Genomic DNA, 12164 nt, shown 5'->3' on the forward strand with positions numbered 1-12164 from the left:
CAAGAACCATACCAAGCCGTGATACAGCCAGAAAGAATGTTTTCTATGTGCATCTGTAAAAGTTGGTGAGAATCGTAGCTGACATGCCAAATTTCATCAGACTTCTGAGAAAGTAGAAGCGTTGGTTGGCTTTCTTAACTGCAATTTCCGCATGGGTGGACTAGGCAAGGCTGTTGGTGATCTAGACACTTAAAAAAAAAACCTGAAGATTTCGAACATTTCTACTTCGTTTCCGTTGATGTAGACAGGGGCAAGTTCTCTGCTACGCTTTCTGAAGTCGATGACAATTGATTTGTGAGAAATGAGGGATAAACTGAGAGACAAAGTGGATCAATAGCGAGACATTTGCCGTGAGTCTAACAATGGAGGCAGGTCGAAAGAAATGGGACAGGATATAGAAATATGAAAATAAATCAATAAACACAAAAAGGCAGATATTTGTGGAGATTGATCGAGGCAAAAAAACAAGGGGATTGATGTATGATTTTTCTCGTGCTCTAAGTGCTTCAGCCGTGCTATCACTCTATCGTGCTTCTCTGTTTTATTCTCTCTGTCTCTCTCTGCGTTTCGCTCTTTCTTACTCACCAATGAATTGACCTTTCCCCATGCTGGTCACTTCCACATTAACGACACAGGTTGTCATATGTGTCGACTACTCTGTATCTGTCTGGAGATTCCAATTGAATTCTGGTGTCGCCACATTTAAACAAAAAACATTTCAAGCGTTAGTGCAACACCCGGCTCAACATGTCTTAGTACACTGTTTTATCAGAAACAGACTTAAGATTATGTCAGACTTCTTTTGTGCTAATATAACATACAGTAAATATATCATAGGGAGGATCCCAAATGAGATAGGTAAAGGGATTCAGTTCAATTTCTGCAAAGATTCAATGCTGTTTCTTTGATTTAACTAATATAATAAATAGATTAAGCGGATATTTCACGGTGTTCTTGAACTCCTCTCTAAACTTCTTCTGGCTCACAGCGTAAATGCATGTGTTTGTGCAGGAACTGAGCAGCTGTAGCATAGCTGCGGTGCGTTCTGTGATCAATCGTGGGTCACTGGTGGAATAGTAGTAGCGAACATCTGCTATGCGTCGGTAAATGTTATATGCAACCTGCGTTAACCATAACAATATGAAACTGCCGGAGATGCTGAAGAGCAGACCAATGGATTTCTTACGGTTCTCGATCTCTGGATCCTTGCGATTTTCACCATTCACGCCGCTTGTCAGGATTCTGCGTACTTTACTGGCAGCTAAAATACTTCTGGCAGTCAAAGCATTGAATAGTAAAATGAGGAAAAATGGAAGCAAAGGTGTTAAAATGCGGTGGAACAGTTCAAACACAGTCCAGGCGGAGGAAGTAAAGAAGCTTTGTATAAGGACACAAGACCAAGGGACATTATCAATTATTTGCTTTGATTCATATATAAAATACCAGGGGACACACTCGAAGCAGCTCAGCACACTCACTGCTGCGAGAACAACTGTCGCTGTTTGTTCGGTGCAATATTTTGCTTTCAGCTTCTTACAACAAATGGCAATGAATCGATCGAACGTGAACGCAACTGTGAACCAAACAGAAATCACGGTTGTTGCGAATCTCAGAAATGTTGTGAGACAACAGACGGGAGTAATGTGCAGGAATGTATCTTGGAGAAACACCCTACGTATATGTGTCAATATAGGATCAGTAATAATGACCAGGAGATCTGCCACTGCCATTCCAACCAGGTAGCGATTGATGCATTTGGAGAGACCACATAGCTCTCGGGACAGGATCACAATGGTGATCAGATTAACTGGAAGGAAGAGAAGAAAAATCAGAAAACGAAACCAGCACATTTAGAGCCAAACATTATCTTATCAGGGTGTCGAATGAGACTTCCAAATTATTTGCAGCATCATCAGTTTGAATTGAACTCAATATATGAATTGACTTAGAAGCACTTCCTGCTTTGGAAATGTCTTCAAAGCAATTATCAATCATAAACTGAAAGCATTAATAAGTAAGTAGCTGGCAACGTTCCATCAGGAATGGAGAAGAGGTTTTATGAAATATTTATCCAAATTAAGAATCATATGAACTACGTGCAGGATTATGCAATTCAGTCCCTCAAGCCTGTGCCACTAATTAATAGGATAATGGTTGTTGTTAACTCGGCCTTCATTCCACTTACCTGCGTATTCGCCATAACCCTTCATGTCGAGACTCATCAAGAATCTGTCTACCTCCTCCTTAAATGTATTCAAAGTCCCAGCATCCATCACACATTGGTGTAGTGAATTCCCTACACTTACGACCCTTTGGAACAAGTAATTTCTCCTCATTGCGATTTTAAATCTGCTATTCCTTTTTCCTAAACTAATGACCTTATACTCTAGGTTGCTCTGCAAGAAGAATCATCCCCTCCACGTATACATTGTCAATCCCCCTTATCAATCTGGCCGCTTCAATTAGAACTCCATTCAGTCTTCTCAATTCCATGGAGTATAGGCCAAACCTTCCAACCATTCTTAGTAAGTCGAATCCATCGTCTTTGGAAGCAATCTAGTGAACCTGCTCTAAAGTCCGTCCAGTGCAACGATATCCCTACTCAAGTAAGCGAACCAAAATTCTACACGTTGTCTCACTAATTCTTAGTACAATTGGAAAAAATCCTTCATTGCACTTATGTTCTATTACTTTAGGAATAAATGTGTAAATTCGATTTGCTTTCTTTATTACCTGCTGATCTGCCCATTAACTTTCTGCGAGCCATGCACAAAGATACCCAGATCCCTCTGCAACAAAGCACTAGGAAGTATCTCCCCAGTTAGATCAGAAATTTCCTTTGAAATGTGCATACTAAATGGGTAACCTCACACACCATCAGCCAAATCTTATTCCATTTACTAAACATATCCATATCCATTTGCAAAATTCTTCTTTCATTACCACAACTTAGTATCCCAACTACTTAACGGTCACCTGCAATTTTGGCTGTGGTGCTTACTATTCCTCCATCCAAATCACTCATGTAGGTTTTAATTGGATGCGGCCCGATGATCTGACCCAGTGGCACTTCACGAGCCACATCTTATTAACTCGATCAAGGCTCATTATTCTGAATCTCTGCTTTCTGGTAGTTAGCCAAACTTCAATAATGGTTATATCAATAATCCTCATGACCCCTAAACACAAGCGAACAAATTGTGTGTATTAACCATTTTTGTGACACCTTATGGAGTGTCTCTGGAAAAGCTGATATCTATGTCTACAGGATTACCATTATCCATCTTGCTTGTTAGATCTTCGAAGAATTGAAGCAAAACAATCAAACATGATTTACACTTCATGAAAACATTCTGACTCCTTTGGATTGAATTTTGGCATTCTAAAGTGTCTTCCTTTATGTTGGATTCTGATATTTCACGACAACATATGTTAAACAAATTCGCCTATAGATTGTGACATTTTCCTTCCCTCCCCTTTTGCATGAAAACATTACATTAGTATCGTTTTTATATCTACTGGAACCATTTCCACATCCACTGAATTTTGTAATATTGTAAGCAATGGATACACTATCTCTGATACAATTTCCTGCAAAGCCCCAAAATGTAGGCCACCAGATCCTGGGGGCTTCCTTGCCTTCAATCTCAATAGATTGCGCAGTTTTTTTTTCGATAGACGATGGAACTTCCAAGTTCCTCCCTTTCTATAACCTTTACATGTTCTGTTACTGTTGGGATGATACTCGTGCGCTCCACAGTGTAAGCTGATGAAAAATATTCATTCAATGTCTCAGCCACTTCCGCATTCCCCACTATAAACACCCCTGCCTCATCTGCAATTGGACTCATCTTTACTTTAACTATATATGTTTCCTGATATTGTCCGTTTGCTTTTATTTTACTCTAACTTTCTTTCCTGACTTGCTTTGTCCTTCTTTACTACTTTTCTGGGTCCCTAAAAGTCTCACAATCATCTACTCAGCCACTGGCCTTTGCAATACCTTATGCCTTCGTTTTCGTCTTTATGCTATCCTTGATTTCCTTGCTGAGACACGGAATGACTTCTTTCTCTCTCTCACCCGCTCTTCCTCCCGCTGGTTGAACAACACATGGAGGAAAAATCTGAAGGTAGCCTTGGCGCAAAATATGCTCTGGTTGGGGATTTCAATGTTCAACAGCAACGCAGCTCAGTAGCAAAACTAGTCGTGTCTTCAAGAATGTAACGAATTAACTCGGACTGCGGCAGGTGGTGAGAAAACTAACAAGAGGGAAAAAATATACTTGACATCATACTCACCAATCTGGCGGCTGCAGATGCATCTGCCAATGAAAGTATTGGTAAGAGTGACCACCGCACAGGCCTTGTAAAGATGAAGCCTCGCCTTCACAAAGAAATAACAACTAGTGTTTTGCGGCAGTTTCGCCGTTTTAAATGGGGGAAAAAACGTGAACAAATCTAACAACCCAAGATCGGGCATCCACGAGGTACTGTTATCTATCGATAGCAGCAGAACTTATTCCAGCGCAATATGCAACACCGTGGCTCGGCTTAACCTCCCTTCAACCATTACCATCATGCCAGAGCTTCAACCGCGTTTCAATGGAGGGTGCAGCAACGCATGCCAGGTGTAGCACCACGCATGTTTAAAAAAAAAGATATTAATCTATTAAAGCTTTAAAACAGCACTGCTGGCATCCCAACAGCTTAAAGATAAAGAGGCACTCAGACCGAAGTGATATCACTACCACTGGACCAGAGCCAAGGTCTGCAGTCCTGCCACAACCAGCCATTAGTGATGATGCAGAATTAAACAGTTCACTGGAGGAGGGAGGGCCACAAACATCCCTATCTTCGGTGAAGAACGCATCAGTACAAAATACGGCTGACACATTCACTGTATTCGCACCCAGAAGGGGATCACCAATCTCAGCCTCGCTCACTGATACCCAGAAACACAATTGCTAGTCTCCAGACAATTTGATTCACTCCACGTGATACCAAGAAAAAGTTGGGGGCACGAGATACTGTAAACTCAACGGGTCCTGATGCATGCCAAAAATAGTGCGGAGGACATGTTACAGAACTGCCTGCTGCCCTAGTCAAGCTCCTCGAGCACACTAACAGCACTGGCATCTAGCTGATTATACGAAAATGTGTGCAGGTATGCCCTATACATTATAAAATCAGAACTAATGCAGCCCAGCGAATTACCACCCCATCAGTCTGCTCTCGATCATCAGTAAAGTTATGGAAGCAGTCATCATCAACAGTGTTACCAGGCAGCACCTGTTCAGCATTAACACGGTCAATGATCCCCAGTTTGTGTTTTACCAAGTTCACACAGCTCCCGACTTTATTACATTTGTGGTTCCAACATAGAGTTGAGTTGCAGAGGTGTTGTAAGAGTCACGACCCTTGATACCAAGACTGCATTCGACCTTCTGTGATATCAAGGAGCCGGAAAAAGCTGGAATCAATGGGTTAAAACATCTTTAGTTGGATTCATATCTGGCATTAAAAAAAGAAGATTGTGGTTGTGGGGACAGCAGTCATCAAAACTCCAGGACATCTTTGCAGGATCCCCTCAGGTGTAGTCTCCAAAGCCTAACCATCTTCAGCTAATTTATCAATCAAATTTTCATCATCATAAGGTTAGAAGTTGAGATGTTCATTGATGATGGCACTAGTCGTGATTCCTCAGGTACTGAAGCAATCAATGTTCAAATGAAATAAGATTTGGAAAATAATCAGGCTAGGGCCGATAAGAGGCAATCTAAACACCGCCTCTTGACATTCAGTGGAGCTACAGTCAGTGAACCCCCACTGTCATCATCCTTGGGGTTTACATTCAAGAAAAGAACTACTGGACTCGTCACATAAACATAGTGGCTAGAAAAGAAGGCCAGAGGCTAAGAATACTGAGATGAGTATCTCACCTCCTTATATGCCAAAGGCTATCCACAATCTAAAAGGCACGTGTCAGGTGTGTGATGGAATACCCCCTTGTCAAATTGCCAGGATGGGTGCAGCTCCAACAAAACTCTTGACACAATCCAGGCCAAAGCAGTCCACTTGATTTCCACAACATCTACAAATACCCATTCCTTGCAGCATCGCTGCTCCGTTGCAGCAGCGTTTACCATCTAAAAGACGCACTCTTTCCATCTAGAAGGACAAGGGCAGCAGATGCATGGGACAAAAAAAACTAGAACTTTTCCTCCAAGTCATTCACCATCCTGATCAGAAACATGATAGCATTCTTCCACAGTGGCTGGGTCAAATTTCTGGTATTCCCTCTCTAAAAACATTGTGGGTTAACCCACAGCACGTGCATCAACGCTGCAAGAAGGCAGCTCCACACATTTTCAAACACAACGATGGGTGGGCAATCGATGTTGGCCAACCAGCAACGCCATGTCCAACGAATAAAAGTGGTTCTATGTTGGATCCGTTGATCGGGATCGTGGATTTTCACGTCATCTTGGAACAGGTGGAGGTTGTGAACAATACTTTGGAAGCACCCAAAACAGAGCGGGTGCTTCATAATCTTTCATAATTGACAGTGCTTTTGACAGTGAGATCAAAGAAGACCATGTCCCAAAGTCTCTTCACTGCATTTCCCTCATAGATGCTGCACCCTATCCATTACTGGCTGGAATCCGCATTGTGATCTGTGAGGAGACCTTTAGTCACCTGAAGTCAATAATTAAGGATCATTCCTGCCATGGTCGTCCCTTCAGCAGACAAATCGACTGTAGCTACTGCAGTCGGACCTTTTATCGGAGATGCGCAATATTAAGGCATCCATCACGTCTTGTAGCATGTTATCTTCCTTCCAGCCAAGTGAAATGAGGGCATGTATTCGTGTCAGTAGTGTTCGTCGCCATGTTTCTGTTGTTCGTTGAGGGTTCCAACAAGACCTCTTGTTGTTTTAAAGTTCTTGGATGCTTTTTTCCACCTCGGGTGAGGTTGGGTTGTGCTGGAATGATGGCGAATAGTATGCTGTGGATTCGAATCGAGTGCACTCACATTGAAGACAGAGTTATTATTCAGGACGTTGTCCATGTGTTGCCTCCACCCGGCGCTGACTTGTGCTTTGTTCTTGACAGGTATCTTTCTGTGAGTCCTCAGGTGCTTCGGCCATAAGTGGACTTGACGTCGCTAAATAACCCTAGTTGTTAGCTATGTGTTGGATGCCTATTCTTTACACTTTTTTTTTGCTGGACTTCAGCCTTTCAGCCATTTGTAGAGCTGATTTCTTAACTTCAAATATCGATGCTTTTCCAGGTTCAGAAGGACCTTATACTTGCATCTAGTTGATCTCACACTCATAGTCAGCGATCCTTCCTTGTTGTATCGTGATAAAAGCAAAATACTACTGACGCTGCAATATGAAAGAAAAACTGATAATGCTGGAAAATCGCAGCAGGCCTGACAGCATGTGCAAGCGAGACTTTAGCCAATGTTTTGTGTCAGGACGACTGTTCTCCAACTCGACGGAAGGAAATCCGGAATCGAAACGCTGACTGCACTCTTTCTCTGTCAGACCTGCTGAGATTTTCCAGAATTTTCTGTTTATCGTTTGGTATATCCAGGTCCAGTAACCAAGGGTCTCTTCTCAGGTGCTGATTTTGGAAGCCTCAAGGGCAGACCAGGAGCTTCAAATACTGTGTCTCTGTGTCCACTGGAGCTGTCAGATTGGCAGCGACACTATGGCTGAATGCAGTATCGTTTCAGGGTTTTTTGAGTGCTTCAGCATTGAATCCCTGCGGTTTTGCTCCTGTTACTGCCTCCGTTTTGCGGCTACATTTATGTTGGACACGGAGCAAATTAGACAATGCTTTGTCCAGCACTCGTTTTCTCTTGTTATGGTGCGGATAACACCTAACTTCCTGTGATCCCTCGCTCGAATAATGACGTAACCAAACGATTGTCGTTGCTTGGAGCGGAGATTTTATCATGATGCTTCGGATTGTCCTCTGACAGGACACGATATTGATTATGGCAAAGCTCTGTTCTGAGCATTTTCTCAGGAGCAAACTCATGTTGGTGTTGGATTCCCCTAGTCCTTCTCTGCCTATTGCATTTCCCACAGATTAATATCCATTTAAGTCTCGCCTTGTAGTGTCGAGGAGGATCAGCTTGCCGTTTGTAGGCCACGAATTGTCTGACGCTGGAGTAAAATTCCGGATTGATATTCTTTTATCCCATCAGCCCCCGACCTATATCTAACTCCTTCTTGAAAACATAAAATGCTCTGGCCTCAAATAATTTCTGTTGCAATGACTTCTATAGCTGATTGCTTCCTAGGTGAAAAACAAATTCTCCTCACCTCTGTCCTGAAAAGATTACCCCATATCCTGAGGCTCAGTCCCCAGATTCTGGACACACCCGCATCAGGAACATACTTCCTGCACCGACTATGTTTGATTCTGTTAGAATTTTAATGTTTCTATGAGATTCCCCCTTATTCTTTCGAACTCCAAAGGTGAAGAGAGAATTAATGTCCTTGACAGCAAGAATGCAATTGAACCCTTGCAGCATCAATGAGGCCTGCAAAAAAATGTAGGCAATAAGAATCAAGGAGAAAATCCTTCACTAATTGAATCGTACCTGGCATAAAGGAATATTGTTGCGGTAGTTGTTGCCCTCAGCTCCAGGGTGTCACAGCAGAAATCCCTGAGGGAAGTGCTCTGAGCCTAGCTATCTTCAATTGTTTCATCATTGACTTTCCTTCCACCTTAAGAGGATATTCGCTGATGTTTGCAGCATGTTTATAACAATTCAGAGGTCCTCTGATACACAAGAAGTCCACGTTCAAACGCATCAAGAGATGAACAACGTGCAGATTTTGGGTTATAAATTGGCAGGTCAAAGCCAAGCCAGCAAATTGGTTGGACCAGGCTAAGTGATCCTGGCAGAACCCAAACTGAGCATCACTGCACAGTTTAATTTGACTGTGCGACATAGATAGTGCTGTTCATAACCACTTCCACCAGTTTTCCAACGACAGAATGGGCGGATGGGCCTCTCAGACTCCATAAATTAGTTTTTTTAAAATTATATGCAGTGAGATAGAGAAGGGAATGTGGAGTCAGCAACAAATTCAATTTGGTAGTCAAGCAGCTGAAGTGGCTTCGGAAACACAGACAAGGATTTTTTTTTTCCTAACAGTGATAACCAATCCTTGATGTGAAGATGCCGGCGTTGGACTGGGATAAAACAGAAAGAAATCCCACAACACCAGTTTAAAGTCCAAACAGGTTTATTTGTAGCAAAAGATGCAAGCTTTCTGGACAGCCTGTCCCTTCGTCAGGTGGCTGGGAGTTCTGATCATAAAGAATACACAAAGACACAAACTCAATTTACATGCATAATGATTGGAATGTGAGGCTTTACAGCTAATCAATTCTTAAAGGTACAGACAATGTGACTGGAGAGAGCTTTAAGCACAGGCTAAAGAAATGTGTATTGTTTCCAGACAGGAAAGTTAGTGAGATTTTGCAAGTCCAGGCATGTTGTCGGAGTTACAGATAGTGTGACGTGAACCCAAGATCCTGGTTGAGGCCGTCCTCATGTGTGCAGAAGTTGGCTATCTGTTTCTGCTCAGCGACTCTGTGCTGTCATGTGTCGTGAAGGCCACCTTGGAGAATGCTTACCCAAAGATCAGAGGCCGAATGCCCATGACCGCTAAAGTGTTCACCAACAGGAAGAGAACAATCTTGCCTGGTGATTGTCGAGCGTCGTTCATTAATCAGTTGTCGTAACGTCTGCATGGTCTCCCAATGTACGATGCATCGGGACATCCTTTCCTGCAGCCTATCAGGTAGACAATGTTGGCCGAGTTGCAAGAGTATGTAACGTGTATCTGGTTGGATGGTGTTCTCACCTGAGATGATGGCATCCGCGTCAATGATCCGGCACGTCTTACAGATGTTGTTGTGGCAGGGTTGTGTAATGTCATGGTCACTGTTCTCCTGAAGGCTGGGTAGTTTGCTGCGAACAATGATCTGTTTGATGTCGTCCGGTTGTTTGAAGGCAAGATGTGGGGGTGTGAGGATGGCCTTGGCAAGATATTCGCCTTCATCAATGAAATGTTGAAGACTCCGGAGAAGATGTCTTAGCCTCTCCGCTCCGGGGAAGTACTGGACGTTGAAGGGTCCTCTGTCCATCGTGTCCCGTGTTTGTCTTCTGAAGAGGTCGGTGCAGTTTTTGGCTGTGGCGTGTCGGAACTGTCGATCGACGCGTCGAGCACCATATCCTGTTCTTATGGGGGCATCTTTCAGCGTTTGGAGGTGTCAGTTGCGATCCTCCTCATCTGAGCAGATCCTGTGTTTACGGAGGGATTGTCCGTAGGGCGCGGCTTGTTTAAGGTGTTTGGGGTGGGAGCTGGAGAAGTGGAGCATTGTGAGGTTATCTATGGGCTTGCGGTACAGTGAGGTGCTGAGGTGACCTTTCTTAATGGAGGTGCGTGTGTCCAAGAATGTAACTAATTACGTAGAGTCCATGGTGATTCTGATGGTGGGATGTAACTTGATGTCCTCATATAGTTGTTTCAGTGACTGTTTGCCATGATCCAAAAAAAAGAAATGCCGTCGATGTAGCTAGTGTATAGCATCCGTTGAACGTCCTGTGTGGTGAAGCAGTCTTGTTCAAACCTGTGCATGAAGATGTTGGCATATTGAGGTACGAATTTGGTCCCCATTGCTGTTCATGTGTTCGTGTCATACTATCAGTAACCCCCGCAAATTGTCTGGACTTGCAAAATCTCACTAACTTTCCTGTCTGGAAACAATACACATCTCTTTAACCTGTGCTTAAAGCTCTCTCCACTCACATTGTCTGTACCTTTAAGAATTAATTAGCCGTAAAGATCACATTCCAATCATTATGCATGTAAATTGAGTTTGTATCTTTGTGTCCTTTTTATGATCAGAACTCCCAGCCACCTGACGAATGGACAGGCTGTCCCGAAAGCTTGCGGCTTTTGCTACAAATAAAACTGTTTGGACTTTAACCTGGTGTTGTGAGATTTATTTTTGTTATACAGTGACTTCCGAACCTAACTGAAGTAAGGCTAATGAGAAAGGTCACTGCACGGCCTCTGTCCAAGACTGATGGCGTGAGCAATCTCATTATTATTTTTTTAAAAACACTCAAAAGTAATAGTCCAGCGTAATACGGACCTCGTAGTCTCTCCTGATGATGTTATGTTTGCCCATAGCCCAACTACTTAAGTACAGAACACACAGAACGTAGCATAATGGAGTAACAACACTAGGAATGGATCAACAATATCCAATTCGGAAATAATATATCGTCTACAATAGCAAATGGCGACGTAATAAGTAAATTCAATAACCCAGTGGATAGAGATGAAGGATAAAACATGCAGAGGGACATAGCACTAATTACAAGGGAATAGTTAACATAAAACTTAGTGACTTACCAGAAATTCCAACGGCTGCTAGAAAAATAGAGTAAATATCTTCTATCAGATATATTACTGGATATCCCATTTTTTGTGAGAAGCTGTGACTTTTATTTGACTTTGACTAGAGCTCTGGCAGGAAATCTGAAGTGATGCGATCTATTTCGTCCCGATACATAAATGCGATTGTCTCTACTGATACCGTTATACACTTAGTCGTTCTATTATGTACAGTCACATAAGTAAACACATTACGTCAGCAGCTTTGACTTAGATATAAGTAATGGGTGGAAAAATACTGGGATATTTCAAAATCGTTAGGTGCCCCTTGGGAGTCCAACTGAGAGTTGCATTCAGCAGAACAGATCCCACAAGATTGAACCGCATTATTCACATTGTTTGGCGAATTGTTGAAATGTATAACACCCTCAGTTCTGCTAATTAAATCACACATTCATCTCCATTGTTAACCGAATTCAAGAGAAATTTAGACCTGTATGATTTCGGTTTTGCCGCCTCCCATTTAAAATTAAGCATGTGTCTCAACATGGAGACCATTAAGACGGCATGACACCTAATAGATTTATGAGTGATGGCATGGCACCGACAATGAACGTCCCAAATTGACATTTTCCCCTTCGCTACATCAATGCTCATGTTGACCCGCCTATTCTAAGTTCGTTATTGACCTCATTAACCTTTGAACTTTGTCATCTCCTGACGTCAATAG

At 42.6% G+C, this 12164-nt stretch overlaps 1 protein-coding gene across 1 annotated transcript; it reads right to left on the reverse strand.

The window, feature by feature from the left end:
* Positions 1-890: 890 nt before the first annotated feature.
* LOC145348639 (putative G-protein coupled receptor 139) lies at positions 891-11522 on the reverse strand. Its single transcript, XM_080196804.1, has 2 exons — positions 11453-11522; positions 891-1807 (listed from the first exon to the last, which is right to left on the reverse strand). Exons 1-2 carry the CDS (start codon positions 11520-11522, stop codon positions 891-893), a joined length of 987 nt encoding a protein of 328 aa, XP_080052930.1.
* Between the last annotated feature and the right edge of the window lie 642 nt (positions 11523-12164).

This window comes from Carcharhinus amblyrhynchos, chromosome 9 (genome assembly GCF_965287045.1).
Source record: "Carcharhinus amblyrhynchos chromosome 9, sCarAmb.v2.hapA, whole genome shotgun sequence".
Lineage (NCBI taxonomy): Eukaryota > Metazoa > Chordata > Chondrichthyes > Carcharhiniformes > Carcharhinidae > Carcharhinus > Carcharhinus amblyrhynchos.